General features: G+C 39.2%; 1 protein-coding gene across 2 annotated transcripts in view; it reads right to left on the bottom strand.

Annotated features, from left to right (window-relative positions):
- The window catches only part of LEF1 (lymphoid enhancer binding factor 1), an 82,450-nt gene that overhangs the window by 21,334 nt on the left and 43,243 nt on the right, over positions 1-17,873 (bottom strand). For both annotated transcript variants that reach the window (XM_075287206.1, XM_075287198.1), the window contains exons 6-8: positions 13,165-13,287; positions 12,403-12,565; positions 4,260-4,367 (exon numbers count right to left, since the gene is read on the bottom strand). In XM_075287206.1, the coding sequence (XP_075143307.1) occupies positions 4,260-4,367; positions 12,403-12,565; positions 13,165-13,287 (394 nt within the window). The remainder of the gene's footprint in view (positions 1-4,259; positions 4,368-12,402; positions 12,566-13,164; positions 13,288-17,873) is intronic.

The following is a 17,873-nucleotide window of genomic DNA, read 5'->3' as shown; positions in this document are numbered from 1 at the left end:
AGTGACTTTGGGACAGAAGTATTTGAAGTTAACCCTTTCCCGCCGATGGCATTTTTGTGATTTTGGTTTTTAGTTTTTGACTCCCCTCCTTCTAAACCCCATAACTTTTTTATTTCTCCGCTCCCAGAGCCATATGAGGTCTTAATTTTTCTGGGACAAATTTTTCTTCATGATGCCACCATTATTTATTCTATATAATGTACTGGGAAGCAGGGAAAAAATTCAGAATGGGGTGGATTTGAAGAAAAAATGCATTTCTGCGACTTTCTTACAGGCTTTGGTTTTATGGCGTTCACTGTGCAGCCACAATGACCTGTCCCCTGTATTCTGTGTTTCGTTACGATTCCGGGGATACCAAATTTATATGGTTTTATTTACATTTTGACCCCTTAAAAAAATCCAAAACTATGTTAAAAAATTTTTTTTTGAAAAGTCGCCATATTCCGACAGCCGTAACTTTTTTATACGTCCGTGTACGGGGATGCATAGGGCGTCTTTTTTGCGGGACCGGGTGTACTTTGTATTTCTACCATTTTTGGGAAATGTTATTGCTTTGATCACTTTTTATTCAAATTTTTATCAGAATCAAAACAGTGAAAAAACGGCGGTTTGGCACTTTTGACCATTTTTCCCGCTACGGCGTTTACCGAACAGGAAAAATATTTGTATAGCTTTGTAGAGCGGGCGATTTCGGACGCGGGGATACCTAACATGTATGTGTTTCACAGTTTTTAACTACTTTTATATATGTTCTAGGGAAAGGGGGTGATTTGAATTTTTAATCCTTTTTATTTGTTTTTATATTTTTTTTAAACTTTTTTTTTTTTTGCATTTATTAGACCGCCTAGGGGTATTGACATGGGTGGGCGGTGTCGCGGATTGTCAGAGTGGTGGGGGTCGGCAAACATGGCTGCTCCGGAGCGTTAAAGAGAACCTCCTAGAGTATTGTTAAGGTGAGGGGCAGAGTGGTAAAGTATATGTATATGTGATTGTGTGGGGTTAGGGGTGAGGCTGTAGAGGGCAATATGAATTTTGTGGCTTGCTATGGTCCAAAGTGTGTGAGATTGCAGAGATGGTGGTATGAGTTTGGGTTTTGTGGGGGTCCTGGCACAAACGTATGTGCGCTATTGTGACGAAAAGTAGCCTATTGCGCAATCGGGTGTATTAGCTATGTTTGTGGAAAATTTCAGCCAAATCGGTGGAGCGAGTTTTGCGTGATTGAGGAACAAACATCCGAACATCCAAAACTCACAAACCCACAAACTTTCACATTTATAATATTAATAGGATTTAGTTCTTTGAGTCTTCTAGTTCAAATAAGACTAGTACATAAGAGGATGCAGGATGTAGATGCTTTGTTGGCCTGGAAATCCAGCTGGATCTCTTGCCCACTACTAGCAATGTCCACTCATACAGCTCTGCTTTCCAGAAGTGTGCATTCTGTTGCTTGACTCTGTAGCCAGATCTACTGAAAAGCTGCAATTGTACTATGAGTGATCACAGGGATAGGGTGGAAGGCAGCCAACATGGGACGTTTTTGCCAATGATGTTACTTTTGTCAGCCAAAGCAGCTCCCTTGAGACAAGATAAAACTACTTGTCTGAACAAAGGCTCTACAGCCACGTCGACTGCACTTGAGACTTTGCTGGTTGTAAGTCTTGGGCCACTTTAAGACTAATGCTCATAAATTTAGATATGTTTACCAAGTAAATTGTTCTCTTACAGAAAGAAAACCATTCAACATAAGGCCAACACTTGCTTGAAACCTCCTTGTTACCAATGGGGTTAATCATTTGGAGACTAGCCCAGATCCACAGCTGCTGCGAACCCTGGTCTACGCAACCTGAAACCCTGATATTACTCGCTCCTTCCTCCCCCGCCCAAACTCCAAGACACCTTTATTGCCATAGACCATTTGTCTACCACTTGTATAGCCTAAATACTTTATATGGTTGTATTAGCAATAAGGATACATCTCTCTTGAACATTTCGTTATCAGCAGTTATGAGACTCATCAGAGAAATTAATATTATATAAATTTAGATTAAAAACTATTTCCCCCTTTTCATAATAATCTAACTAGTAGATTAAAGCCATCTTGAAATCTTTTTAACCTGACAATCATGGCCTAGTATTGACACATCCGCTTTACTACATATTCACCAAAAAAATGATACATACAGATAGAAATGTTGAGTTGCTGCAAAACTTGACATATACAGTATTTAAATGTGGTCTGATTGGAAACTGCGTCTTGCCACAACAGGGTTTAAAAGTCCTTCCTTTGCTGCCCTATAAAAGGCTTTCAGACTACTTTTGGGTAGTGTACCTCTTAGTGACTGGTAAACATGCCTATGCTTGAAGACATTTTGCCCAGTTGACAGACTTTGAAAGGGGGAACATCACTGGAGTGAAAGAAGCAGGATTGCAATATCAATGAATTATCCAACATCTAAACCATTCTGACCTAGCTTTTAGGAAGTGTTGGGAATAGTTGTTGTGAGAGCACGTACACATGGTGAACAGGCTCCAGATAGCACAGACAGACCACTGATAGAGAAGACCGTTTGATCTGCTGACAAGCACAAGTAGCACCCACGGTTTCACTGTCCTTGTTAATACACACCCCTGTCTCTCCCTGGACAATTTCCAGGCACTTAGAAGAAGGAAATCTGGTGTCAGGGTATCCATTACGTGTACTGCCATTGACAGCCAGACAGTATAGCTTTCTTTTGCACTGGTGTTGTGATCTAGAAATGGTCCGGAACTATATCATCTTTAGTGACAAATTCAAGTTCTGTTTGGGATGCAACAATAGTCAGGTGCAAGCATGGAGGCCTCAGGATGAGTGCTTCAACCCTGTCATTGCCCCAACTACTGTTGTGATGATCTGGGGAGTCATCGCATATGACAGTTGATCATCCTATTAGGGAAATGAGGGAGAGGATATGTGCAGGACATTTTGGGGCCACACTGCCTCTTATGGTAGGGATTCCACCCACACATAGCCAGTAATGTCTCTGCCAGATTGCAAGATATCCTTGGCCTGCCAAGTCAGAAAATTTGTCACCAATTGAACATTTATGGGACCTGCTGGGAGATAAGAATCAGCAACCTAGGAGTGTGCAGGAACTACTGGCCCGGCTGCAACAACTGAATAATTGCAAGCCCTAGATGAGCATTAATGGCTGTTTTTTTATGAAGAAGTTTGTTGGCGTCATCCAGCGAGTACTTATATAAGTTATTCATGCTGGTTGCTAGATTATTCAACACAACTGCACCATGCAACTGGTTTTTAAGAGAAAAAATACTGAGGTCAGGCACACTTAAAAGAATCAGTGTAAAATTAAAATAAAAGCATTTATAGAAACTAAAGAACAAACTGCTGGATCAGAATAACTTAACTGGTTAATGTGACAGGGTAATAAAAAAGAACCTTTCAAAGGTGGTAGAAAATCAATGAAAGTTATGTGTCACTTATGGGTTGCATGACTCATTGACAAACAATAATGACTGACAGCACGTGTAAAGTGCATATCCAGAGATCTAAATGAATGACATGCAACATGTCCAGCTGCCTGGTGTCATGTGATGCATGTACATGTTGGGTCATTGTGGAGCATTATATTGTGGGGGACCACTGTGGAGCATTACACTGTGAAGGACCGCTGTGGAGCATTATATACCATGTGGAGCATTATACTGTGGGCAGCACTTTAATACTATGTAGGGAGCATTGGGAAATATTATATACTGTGTGGGAGCAACGGGGCATGGAAACTGTAGGATATCTTGGGGAGGAGGGGCCCACAAATTTTGCCAGTATGGGGCCCAAAAATAAGTGATGGCAATGTTGTGTGCTATGCCTGCATCACAGCTCACTCAATAAAAACTTGCACACACGTAAAGTGCTCCATGTCCATGTCATTCCCATACAGTTCTGTACATGAATCAGTCATGGAGCCATTGGGGCATGCAGAGTAATATAAGGGATGATGATACAGGGAAAATACTCAGTATTGCGCAACCAGGTAGCCAACGCATATGCAAGATTTCATTGAAGGAATCATGATGTAGGCTATTACCGGGAAGTTGTTGGGTTTAAATTTTTGGTTGGTGTTAAGTTCTGTACAGTTAAGTTACAGATACGAATACATACTAACTTAATAAGGTTTAAGATTACCCCGGGCTTTACAAATTGGGCTTTAGATTGCTTGTATACAAACAAATTCTTAATAAGAGACAATAAAATTACTCACATAGTTGTCTCTTGCAGACCAGCCTGGATAGAGCTGCATGTGTAGCTGCCTTTCTTTTCGGGCTAACTCGTAATATTTGGCCTGTTCTTCACGAGACAAAGCATGCCACTGCAAGAAAGGGAATACAGGTTTAATATGTGGACATCAAGTTGTCAAAATAGGGGAAAAAGCGTACTAGAAAAATCAATAATTCCCTATGCATAGAACTACAAAGTATATTAATACACAACATAAATATATGGGTTAATGCAATTCAATACGTCCGTTATGGCCAGGAATCAGATTTAGTAGTAAAATAATGCATGGCAGGAATATTATAGTCTCACCACTGGTAGAATAGTGGTGGTCATGCAATACATGTGACTTCATAGAGCATATTTATCAATACAATGGCCTAACCCCCCTTTTTTTTTTGGCATGATCGTAATCTATATCTAAGGATAGGCCAGCAATGTTAGATATCGGATAGCCCATTTAATAGTATTAAAAATCACATATAAAGCACATAATTAGGATTATAAAGATTACATTGTATATTGAGACTTTAGAGCTAAAACCTATATGACAAGTAACTAAGTACTGTAGGCTGATGTTCAGAACATGGCCTAAGATTGTGTCAAATTGTACATTTTATGTAGCCTCTGCTCTCACAGCCCATTAAAATACAGTAGTGGTTCAGCAATAATAAAAATGGGAAGCTGGCACTGTATGCATAGAGATGTGGATACCTGTTTTTGATTTAACAAAGTCTTATTTGCCACAAAATCAATTTAAATCCCTCAAATGGTGTCACCGTAATCCACTTTTATGGTCGGCTTTCCAGCTGCCACAGTGACATATGTGCCTTGGATGTGAATAGGCGTGATGTTGCCAGGAAAATGTAATGTTGGCTGTACACGTTTTAAAAGAGAAGGGCCTGATAGCCTTAGGCATGGAGATTAGATAGTTGCTTATCCCAGACAACATGCATTTTAAATCTGTAAAAATATAAGTATCGGGAGCTGGGGATCAATAACCAGGGAGAAGCATTGACAAGAAATGTGTTTATAATGAGGCCAAGGTAAAATGCGCTCTAAATCTGATGCCATAAATGCTTATTTGAGGCTGTAGCCGACAGAATAACACGGTTTGTGTGAAAAGGGCCCCAGGTCTAGAAGCTCTCTAGTGGCGCCTAGTCATTAATGCCTGATTCCCACTCCGTAAAAGACACCTAATTAGTTCTTGCATCGCTTCCACCACTTTTAATTACATACTGACGCTTAATACCTGTATTAGCACTTCCTCAACATCTGGAGCGGATCTAACGCACTATTGATCTGCAATAACAACATACTTCATGCTAAATATTTCTGTCAGCCTGAAATGACTAAAATTAGTCAATGGGGTTTTTTTTTAACTATTAAAGTACATAAATAGATGGAGGCTGAAATAATAATTTTATTCTCTAATGACCCGAGTGTTGATTTCTTGGTTTAGTACATTGGCCATACACATGAAGACTGCAGAGCAAGCAGCTAAAAAGTCACTGCAAAAATCACATTATTCTTCTATACTTAGACCAGTATTTTTCCTATTTCTGAGAATAGCAACCATATGCAAGTTGATATAAAGATCTCTGCCATGATAGTGTCTTCATTTATTGTGCATTTTCATACAACCCATTATTAAATGTTATCAGGTATTTCAAGGATACGAACTGACTATAGGGATGGGATTACGGAAGGACTAGGAATCAGGACTAGGAAGATAAGATAAAATAAAATAATCCTTTAATAGTCCCACCAAGGAGAAATTCAGTGTTACAGCAGCATAGATAATACAGTAATATAATTCAAGAAAGAACACATACAAGCTCAGAATAGTAGATAGAAAATATACTAGGAGTCATAGCAACTAAGAAAAAAAAAAAAAAGACTCAGGATCACTTAGTTCTCTGTGCAGAGTGATCTCCGCTTAGCCTGATGTTGATTTTACAGCCTGACCACGGGTGGGAGGAAGGATGTCCGATAGTGCTCCTTCTCACACTTGGGGTGAAGCAGTCGGTCACTGACACTACTGCCCAGTGCTGTTACGGTCTCATACATGGGATGGGAGTTATTCTCCAGTACACAACTCACCACGGACAGTATCCTTCTGTCATCCACCTGGGTCCAAGAGAGTTCCCAGGACACAGTTGGCCCTTCTAACGAGCCTGTGGTCTGTTTCTGATAAGGGAAAGGTCTACCACCTTGACCACTATCTACATTCATATACATATAGCGCTATCAGGGGTACCTAATACATTTGGTTTTGTGTTCCTTTAAATAAAAAGGACCTACAAGGACATGTTTCTAACTTAAGTCATGATCACATCTACATCACAGACTATTTTTGGAGTCTCTGCAGCAAATTCTGTCATGTGTGACAGGAAAAAACAGTGCTGCGTGCAGAGCTACTTTCCCATAAAAATGGGGCAAAGCAGAAAGTGGTATATTATACATGTCAAAGCTATCAATTTGATGTTGCTCCCATTTCTAACACAGACAGCGCATATGTGAATAGAGCCTTGAAATACCTTGTTTGTCTTCTTGGCCAAGCATGCCTGTATTGTGAATGGAGAAAGCCGTTGCCAGATAACTCTGGCGGCACCTTATCTTCCAGAGAACAAAAGGATGCCCAGGAATGGCCAACATATACCGGTAATTAATGTGTATGACCAGCATTAGTCATGTACCAATATTGGCAAAGTCGTGGATTCGGAAAAAAAGTTACCGACTCTGGTTCAAAATCAAATGATCGATTATTTTTAATTAAATTCTTAAATTATTGGTATTGTATAATTAATATGATGCATACTTTGCAAATTTGGTTTCATAATAATTCATTCACTAGCTTTTTTGTGAATTAGAGGAGCTTTGCAGCTCTCACCAAGGCTGTCAGACATTTATGAAGGAGTCAGAAGATTTGGGGCAGGAGTTGAAGTCAGGCTGTGAAAAATAGGAGTCAGAGTCGGTGTTTTGGCCTTCCAACTCCACAGCTGTGAATTTACAACATAAAAAATACAAACTTAAGAACCTGCCTAAGTAGATCCTGAGGAGGATGGATGCTGTAACATAATATTTGATGCTAAATGTGATTATAATTATGTCACTATAACAATGTATTATCATCAAACATTTGAATTCTACCTTTATTAGAAAACATCACGTTATAAAACAAGACAAGATTGTAATCTTGTTACAAATAATATTTTACATAAAAAAATATGTAGGTACATCCTCAATTGACAGACCTTAAGGGCACATCTAAACAATAAGCAAACACAATACAAAGAACTGCACCAAGGTATAAGGCACACGACTACAACTGAATAGGGGAAAAGAAAATCCACCAATGTCTCTGAGGTCCACTAAAATAGAAATAGGAGATTCATATTATTAGAAGTCCATGGGAAGATATGTATGCAAGGTGCCAAAAAGAAAACATACAAATAAAGTACAAATTATACAAGCATGGTACCAAATCAGACTAGAAAGACACAAAGGGAATAATAGGAGCCCAAACCAGTGGCCAATATGATATTGTAGCGAATATTATATTACAATAGGTAAATACAGAAGGAAGTGGGTCTGTCATGAAGCCATCTGCATTCAGGATTCAATAAACCTTCTTGACACCTATATGAGAAAAAGGAATCTGAGGTCCAAACACATACAAAAATATAGAATAGATATGATCTGTTCTGGATAGGATATAATATGACTCTATATAGTCTAACGTGCCAGAAAGTGGTGTTAAAGGGGTTGTCTGGGATAACTGGAAATCCCTACACTAATCTAAACCACCTCCTACTTTCTAAATAACATTATTAATAACATTATTAATATAAAATGTATAGTTACCCCTATCCCTGGGGCAGTCAAGTGAGCGCCCCAGGGACATTTTCTGTTTATCCAGTAACGGTCCATTTCCCCATTTCATGAAACAGATCATCAATTCTCTTCCCCCCATTATACTTACCTTCTTCCTGCGAGACGGCTCCTCCATTACTAATTCTGCAGGCGTGCCCTCTTCTCCAAGTGCTGCTCTGCGCACTGCTGCCAATAATCCACCTCTACTGTGTAGTAGAGATGGATCATCACTGCAGAGAACAGAGCCACACTGGAAAAGAGGGCACGCCTGCAGAATCAGTAATGGAGGAGCCGTCTCGCAGGAAGAAGCGTGGAAAGTAAGTATATAATATGGGTCGGGGGTTGAGCTGAGTAGGTAGGGAAGTTGGTAGTAACAAGGTATATAGGCTTGTTACATGTGACATATGAATGGTCTATCAGTAGAAGCAGGGGAGCGGAGTTTATCCTTACAGTTGGTCAGAAGTGATGTCATTGTTTACTTAGATGTGATAATCATTATATTTTACAAGAGTGACATCACTACTATATAAGAGCAGTTTACTCCGATATTTAATGTTACAGTAGAAAGTCAAGCATCTATTTGACAGCCAGTCTCATTTGTCTCAATATTTGATAATTTTTTCATAATCTTTTTATTAGTCTAAGGTCTTTTGGCTCTTTTGCCTATGGACTTTCAGAAGAAAAACTATAGCTCCAGAATACATCTCCCTTTATAAATACACAGTAAAACTTTGAGGAAATGAATCCTCACTTAGTTGTTAAATATGTACATATGATTGAAACCATATTACGGTAGCTCTTGAAACCCTTATGTGTGCAAACCAATATCTCATATTAGAATAGTTCATTCATTTCTATAGTAGTAACATAGAAGATATGGTTGGATAAAGACACATCTCCATCCTATAAGCCTACCAAGCTGATCTAAAGGAAGGCAAAGTTGATACCAATTGCCCCATCAGTGGAAAATACCTATGATATTCTTATATTCAATAAGGGTATCCAGACCTCTCTCAACACATTCTGTGCCACTGAATCCCAAGCTGTTCTTACTGTAAGGGCTCGTTCACACGGGGTAAGAGGGCGCGGATTTTGACGCCAAATCCACCTCAAAATCCGCCCCCTCACAATAGATGTCTATGTAGACCGCTAGCTTACTTTTTTTCCGTGAGCGGTTTGTTCCTGCTCACGGAAAAAGAAGCGAGTTGCCCTTTTTTCAGGCGGATTCCACAGCTGATTCAGCCGCGGCGTCCGCCTCGCGACACCACCCTCGACCATTCATTTGGGCCTAATTGGGAGCGGAAAGCCGCAACTGAATGTGTTCATGCGGAGCCCCGTGTGAACTAGCCCTAAAGAAGCCTCCCCTAAGACTGATCACATGATAATAGGTAGTAGAGGTGGTAAAGGATGAAGCAGAGCAAAAAGAGTTGTCCCAAGGAGATATAATAAACTTTCTAACCAATGTTCTCTACTATGACAGTAGTGATGGGAAATCTAGTTCATTTTGAAGTTTAGTTCCTATGATGTATGTATGGTGTAGTTCATTCAGAAGATTAGTTCTGGAGATTAGTTCACTTAATTCAGTTAGTTCATTATTTCTCCTGCTGTGGGATATTTCTGAGAGGTGGATGTGACATAGATGTAGCCTGTAGTACAAAACCAGTTCTAGTTCCTTGGATAAGTTATAGCTTTGTTAATATGATTAACTGTATCTAATCGCTTATACCACAAACTAGCAGCATCATGTTGAATGCTCCAAAGTTATTAACATTTTCATTGTCACCCTCATAACCTGGAATTAATGTCTAGCAGTTTGGTGACACAGAATAATATACCATAAAATTTTAAAAAGAACAAAGTACAAAATCTACAGTATAGTCTGACATTCTGTGCGGCATTTTGGTGGTGCAGCACTTATTCCTCATTCTAAAGTGACTGATAGGGAATGTGTCATATGACTTGTGAACTAACTAAATTGACTGAATTATTGAACTAGCATGTTAGAAGAACAAATCATGACAATGTAGTTCAATCAAATGCATATGGATGTGCATAGCTGTCTCGCCTATGGTAGTTTAATGGTACAGGCTAAATGTGTACTGGTGAATGTGTAGGAGAGAGCTGACAATGGAACATATTTAGCACAGCAATGGGAGAATCGAGACTGGATATCATTCAACCTTACTAGGCTCCAAAAGGTAATGATTATCCATCAGCTATCAGAATGTTATCTACACTTGTATGGTCATGCACACTACACAATAAGGTTCTGCCCATATCACATCTTATCTTCCCATCAGAGTTATACATAAGAAAAGATGTCCCAAAGTATTACAGGCAAATGTCATCCATAGGGTGTAAAGAAATGTGTACCATATTGTATACATTTTTGTCTTGTCGGTTCTGTATAGTAAAGCGCAGTCTCCTCTGCTTTCCTATATAAAAATGGCAAGCTGATGTATATTGGTGCAATGAAGGCCAATAGAAAATCTATTCCTTCTGCTGTGTGAAGGGAGCGCTGTTAATACATTGTAACGTGTACACATGGAGCATTTCCTGGTATATATGATAAATATAGGGCTTAGACCCTATGTGCACTGAGCCTAAGCATTTAACCAGATATTGCACATGAACCAATCCTGACTAGAGGATCGATATTAGTGGAAGTTTGGCCACAGTGTCCCCAAAATGATATATTAAATTAATATTCACACAGTGAGGAATGGCCATCACGGCTGCTTTTAAAATCATGAGTGTCTATAGATCTATTCACTATTGTTCACAGGTGTCAAAAAACTTACATGTTCTATCTTTGTCCATTTTGACGGACATAGATAGTGCCATGTGCACAGAGCCATAGACATCAATGGCTTTTAAAGTGGCCGTGTGACAGCAATTCGAAAAAATGGTCATCATGCAGCTGATATTCACTATCAGGTGAATAAGCCCCTTCACATTAGATCTGTGAAAAACAGCACTGTTGTGTGAATAATGCCTTACTCTATGACTGAACTGGTTTATAAATACCACTTTAATAATAAAAATAGCTCTTCCACATCCTGTACCTTAACATAAGTCTTGCTTGAAGATATTTTTATACAGTGCCCTGTATTCAATAAACTTAAGACACATTTCCCACAATCTCGATAAACATGGCAAACACCTTATAGCAGTGGTAAACCTAAGGATAAACATGATGACAGTGAGATCTAACATGACAAGAGAGCAGGTCACAGCTTTCCTGGAAGTGTGTGAGTCACAGGAAATCACCCGGGAAAGTGATTCATCTGTATCTGGGAAGTGAGCAAGTGTTATGTGCTCAGTTCTGTACAGAAAATGAAAGTCTGCTGAGTTATTGGCTCGCTTCATATGTTTCTTAACTCCTGCAGTTTCAGACATTTGTGGAGAAATGGGACAAAGCCCAATATTAGTAAACCTAATACAATCTGTGTCCCTTTCCAGGAGTTCATCTTATGGAACTAATACAAATATATGGGAAGATGACCTGGAATGTAAGATGCAAAACCCGGTACCAATACAATGACAGGACCCTGCCATCCCCACACACTGTCCTAGCCATAGAAGCTTTAAAGAAGACCTGCCATTTTCTAAGTAAACCACCGTATTCCACATACAACAATTCTGCAGCATATCTTCTTACAACTATGAATTCTACTATCGTTCTGTTATTAATCTAAGAAATGTATGAATAACTTGACATGGCTGCTAGAGACAGTCTTCTCTCCTCTTTTATAAATGCATGTACGCTCGGGGAAAGCAAGTGTGCATGAGTAATGCAAAGCTAACTAGCTATCTATGAATGCTTTTGAAGGTGCAAGGACACCTTTAGTCCCAAGGATGTGTAAGAAGCTAGCCAGGTAAATGGCATTCAGGGACAGGTTTCTTCCTTTTGGAAGAGAGCTATGTCCTTTGGGTAAAATTAATAATTTCTGTAAGCATGGTGTGAGCGAAATGCCCAAACATTACCACCACAGGAAGCACTCAGGATATCTTGTTGGAAAGAGAACAAAGTACCGTTTTGTTTTTGGTACATTATACTTTGGGGACATGTAGCAGAGCAGAGGCGAATCAACCGCTGACTGTTCACTTCCTCATTTACGCTGTATTTACAGGTTGCCAGGCAACAGCACAATCCTAGTGAGCGCCACAATGTCACCAGGGCAGAAATCAGTGCATTGTAGTGCACAATACAGGTTAGCAGAAGGAAAAAGAAAGACGCCCCCAAAGCTCACCCTTCTGCCGAGGATCTGATTGATGGCAGCACTTTCTTTAAGCGTACACTCCGCTACAACGTTCGCTCTCATCTCTTTCATATACAACATAAAAGCATTCAGCGGTTTCTTTATATGAGGTCTTTTTGGCTCCTGTTCTTTTCTCTGTTCATGATGAGGTTTCCTAAATGGAAAAAATGACACATTGTGATGAAAACCACACAAAAGAGCAAACGAACAAATATAATTAATGGGTTGATGCACTTGCAACTAATTACATAAAATAGCCCTTTCTCCAACATTCTCAGTTTCTAGACTATCTTCTCCAAGATCACGAGGTTTACTTATGCAAGATTTTCTAAAACAGATTTTAATATTACTGCTGTTTTCCACATGAAATGGCATGTAGAAAAGTGATGCCAAATTTTCACAGTTTTTGCAGTCTTGAATATCAGGCCTGTAGGCCATATAAACTTAATGGGGGTTGACAGTCAGGTAGTAGGCACACACAGGGCTATTACTTATCACTGTCACTCTTGTCATGCGGTTGACACCGGCAGTATAAGGAAAGAAAGCACAAGGTATGGTGATGGACCATGGGCACTGAAGGGCAACCATAGATTTCTAATGCCCCATAGGTGGAGACTAGTATTACGTATTACATGTGATGTTTTGAACCTGTGTTATACATGCTGTATTCCGTTCTACAACTATAGGCATTACAGTGTGAACCCCACCTATATTGAATATCTTACATAGTGTTACAGTGAAAGTAATACTTACACATGCATTAAGTCATTGTCGCTATGTGGGTGTTCTTGTTTAACCTGAGGATTGACAATAGCAGGATGAGGGATTCCAGTTGCATGTGGACCTGGGGGACCAGGAACCATGTGATGTGAATACCTAGGATAAAAAAAATACAGGCAATATAAGTGGCAATAATAAACCATTGCATTTGTATCAGTAATTTTACTAATAGTTATTATTGATCATCATAAAGACTCAAGTATATCCGGAAAGGCAGCACAAATCTGCTATGATAAGACTTCCACAAATTAACATGCAGGATTGTGAAATGAAGTGGAAGTGTTATTGTTTTGTGTGTGCTTTGAACTGCTTACATTACATTGTGTTTCTTTTAGATTGGAAGCGCTTTCCACTTTGAACTGGATTAACATATTTAAAGAGAATAGTTCAGACAGAATAATTGATTCATTCCTCGGCGACTTTGGCTCAATCAATTCAGTTCAAACAGGGTTATTGATTGACAGATTTCATGTAAAAATGGCTTTAGAAGCTGCAGGCGTCTATAATGCTGCTCTGCCGACAATCCCAGCACTTAGTGAATTGTCTCTATTGGGGAGAATAGGCCACAGGCATGAAATGGAGGATTGGGATTATTCTAGTGTAGAAGATTAGACATCTTGATTGTCAGCTATTATACTGTAAGGATAAACTGCAGACCACTGGGATTCAAGGCATGGGGTGAAGGGGGTAACCATATATTTTTGCCTAACAATTGCACATGAGCAAATGCCTATTTTGCATGAGTTATAAGAGTTGCAACCTATTACATGTAATACTGGTCTGTCTGTATGAGACAGAGGAATCTTTTACAGTATACCTGTCAGATGGTTTTTCCACCCTAAATAGGGACCAGTATAACTAGTAATAAATTACCACATTCACCATGCTGTACCTTGTTTAGCTTTGTTATGCAGAAAAGTAAAGTTGTAACCTTCTAAAGGCAGCGAAAGCTATATGGTGGGGACCTGCTTGAGCTAGTCATGCTGTGACCACTCTCCATCATGGTCACGTCAGGCGTTATGGACATGAACCTGATGTCACTGAGGGACATGTCAATCACATCTCATATGGTGTAACAGAGAGTGGTCACAGCATGTCTAGTTGAAGTGGATTCCCATCCTTCCACAACTATTTAGGGCTCACGGGCATACAGCTTTTTCAGCCTTTAAATGGTTGTAACTTTACTTTTCTGCAGAGAAAAGGTTAGCGAGGGAAAGCACAGGAAAGACGCTGGGCCTACTTGGAGGAACCTCCTGGCAGGTTTCCTTTAAAGGGATTCTTTCATTAGAATTCCCTTTTTTTTTTTTTTTTTTTTTTTTTTTTTTAACTAAGTACATGTAGGAATAGCTTTAAGAAAGGCTATTCTTCTCTAACCTTTATTATTCTGATCCGCACCGCCGTTCCTGAGAAATTTCTTCTTTCTTCCACATGTAAATAAGTTTTCAGGCAGCACTTGGGCATCCCCTGTGCTAAGCATATGCCCCCAGTGCTGTCTGAAAACTCATTTTCGTAAGGAACGGAGGCGCGGATCAGAATAATAAAGGTTAGAGGAGAATAGCCTTTTTTGAGGCCAGTCCTATGTGTACTTAGTTAAAAAAAAAGGGAACTCTAATGATAGAATCCCTTTAAGTTCCAACCTTTTTTTTTTTTTTTTGCAATCCCTTTTTATTAGATGGATGGGTGCATGTAGCCTATGGAAGACAGCTGTTTTGACACTGCTGTATTTTTCTAGATAATGCTCTGCCACAGCATAGAGTGAGGCAATTAACAGGATGTCAATGAACTAGAAGAAATCACCTCCTCCCCTCTCCCCTGTCCATAGACTTCTGCGTGTGAGGCTGGATACAAACACATCCATTTAAAACATATGGAAAGATCAATACTGAAAACTAACCACGTTACGTATCAAAATGAACATTTATGCTAACAAATTTTCTATAACCCATTAAGAACCAATCAAAGCTGCTTTTACAGTAAATTCATAAACCTTGGATGTACACAAGACTATTTGGCAACTTTAAGTGAACACATAGTCTCATAGCATTAAGAAAATATTACAAAACACTGCAACCCACAGTTCTACTGCAAGGCAGAGAAACTTGTGCACCTGAACAAGAATGACAAACATTACCGGGAAAAACTGCAGCCCTTTTCCAAATTCATTCGAGCGTCAGAATTATTCCACATTTTTCCTATTTACATCAAAGGGAAAGGGGGAAGGTCATGCTTGTTTTTTATATATATAGTGGCCATACTGTTGGCGAAAACCTAGTCTTGCTCTAAAAACTTTTACATTATGTTGTAAACGAAAAACTTAGCCATACACCTACTTCTGGTCCAGCAACATCTACTTAGAAGTATTAACATCATACTGATTTTAACTAAAAACAGACCTACCTAACCAATTATGGTACTAATATTTTGGAACAATGTATTCAGATAACACGGTAAGCACATCACAAACAGTTGTCACCATACCCAGCATATATGATGCTACAGAAACAGTCCGGAAACAGTCCTTGCTGCTTGCTTCATATATACAATTATAAAAAGCGATGGATTGGCACTAATGATCACATGAACAGTCCTTGAAATCATTCAATGGTCTACCACTGTGGATCCAGTGTAATTCATTCTATGTTGTCCTATGACCATAAGGAAACCGTCCTTCTATAATCCATCCATATGAGAAGGTCCACCTTTTTGCCTTGACAAAACACGCATCTGTATTCTTACCACTGTAATATGAAATTGCTCTGAATAGTGGGTAAGTGCTGTGCGTTTTCATTATTTCTCATATGAATGTTTTATATTTATATATGCCAGTATTTCTTAAGCCTGTCCTCCAGGAACCCTGGCAGCTCAGGTCCTATTTTCCAAATGATTGATATAGTGAACTAAATCAGATGTCATATTAAAGTGGTTGCCTCTTGAAGACAGTCCGTATCCATACTGCCTGTTAGAGTATACAGACATCATAGAGGGGGTCCTCTGCTTGAGCCAGAAATTAGAGCACCCTGTAAATGCAACTCCTGCCCTGGCACCCATTTATTAGATGGATGCCCATTCATCTGAATGACTGCCATATAACACTACTTTCCTCTTGCAGAGGAAATATCTGCATGAAAGCCATACCTACAAAGTTTTGTCACACTTTAACAGAAATCATCATGTTAAGCAGCACCATCTTCTGAATTGTAGAAACTACCAAGGATATAATTAGGTCTTTCTCCAATTTTAGTTATTGTAAAGCTTGACATCCTCTTTGTGTTCCTAAATATTTTAGTAGATGACTTTCAGGTATTAAGATGAAAAAACAGAGTCTGTTTTTCTCCCCCAAAACAGCGCCACTCTTGTCCACAGGCTGTCCCTGGTATTACTGTCTATCCGCATTCAGTGCAAGCAAAATGAAAAGGAGTTGCCTATAACAAATAATTTTAGCTGTTCATTTCCATCACAGTGATGACAGAATGAAAGGCAGATTCTGGATTCTATAAGGGATAGCTGCAATATTTGTCAGCACTCTCCAGACAAAATCTTATAACATAGGTCTGTCCTCTAAATCAAGACCAGCTAACAACAACAATGCTATGATATGATTTTCCTGTAAAATGTGAATGACTGCAGTACTTGGAAATCAACAGGTTTTTTTTTTGTTTTGTTTGTTTTTTACTGTGGAAATTGAATACAGACAGGAAAGTCACTAATATCTATTTCATGTTTGGGGTAACTTTCTCTACTTTCACCACACACCAAGGCTCCAGCACAGAGAACTTTTTGTTCTTTGTAAGAAAGCAGAAAGAACAAATTTTTATACAATTCAAGTTAAATAGGTATTCAGCACCTTGAATCTTTGATTTTTTTTCTCCATAAGCTTATAATTGTATAAAATACTTGGTAATACCATAACAATCCCTTGCCACTGAGCTACTGCCCCCCTTCCCGATTCCCTCTTCCTCTCTCTATCCTGTCCTCCAGCAATGACATTTCAGCATGCACAAGTGATGAACAACACTGAAGTTACCACTGCAACCAGTGACTGACTCCAACTTTCATGTGACTGTGTCGAAACATCGTTCCTGGAGGCCAGGATACAGAGACCAGCAGGGGACTCCAGGAGTTTTTGTGGCCGGAGGATCACTAAGTATTGCCCAGTTTATTATTTTATACCATACTAGCTTTTTAGTGAAAAATATTAAGAAGATAAAAACTCCTATAATCACTTTTTTTATATACAAAAACTATGAGGAAATAAAAAAAAATAATAATTCCAGACTGTCAGTCTTGTGTAGTGCAACATCAATTCAAGTGAAGAGCGTGAACGTGTAAGACCACAAAGATACTCTGCCAGAAAACTGCTGCGATACTTATAGGGGAGACAAGGGTTGTCTCAATAAACTGTATGAAGCTGACCATCACCTCATCCCATTCCCACCGCAGAAAAGATTATTCTTCAGCAGTCCGAATTTTTGGTATACATGAGTCAAGCGCAGGAAATAAGGGAGTGATGGTACACATAGACCTAATTCAAAGACTTGAATGATTCACTAGCAATTGTCTATGATGTGTACAGACTGGCACAGCCATGCACAAGAGCAAATGAACCTGGACCTTGCACAGACTATGCATTTTTCTGTATGAGCTTTACCCAAATTATCAGTCATAAACTGTGAGTGATACCT

This window comes from Leptodactylus fuscus, chromosome 1 (genome assembly GCF_031893055.1).
Source record: "Leptodactylus fuscus isolate aLepFus1 chromosome 1, aLepFus1.hap2, whole genome shotgun sequence".
Taxonomy (NCBI): Eukaryota; Metazoa; Chordata; class Amphibia; order Anura; family Leptodactylidae; genus Leptodactylus; species Leptodactylus fuscus.
Note: the sequence above shows the minus strand (reverse complement) of the source record. Positions and strands in the feature narration are given on the sequence as shown.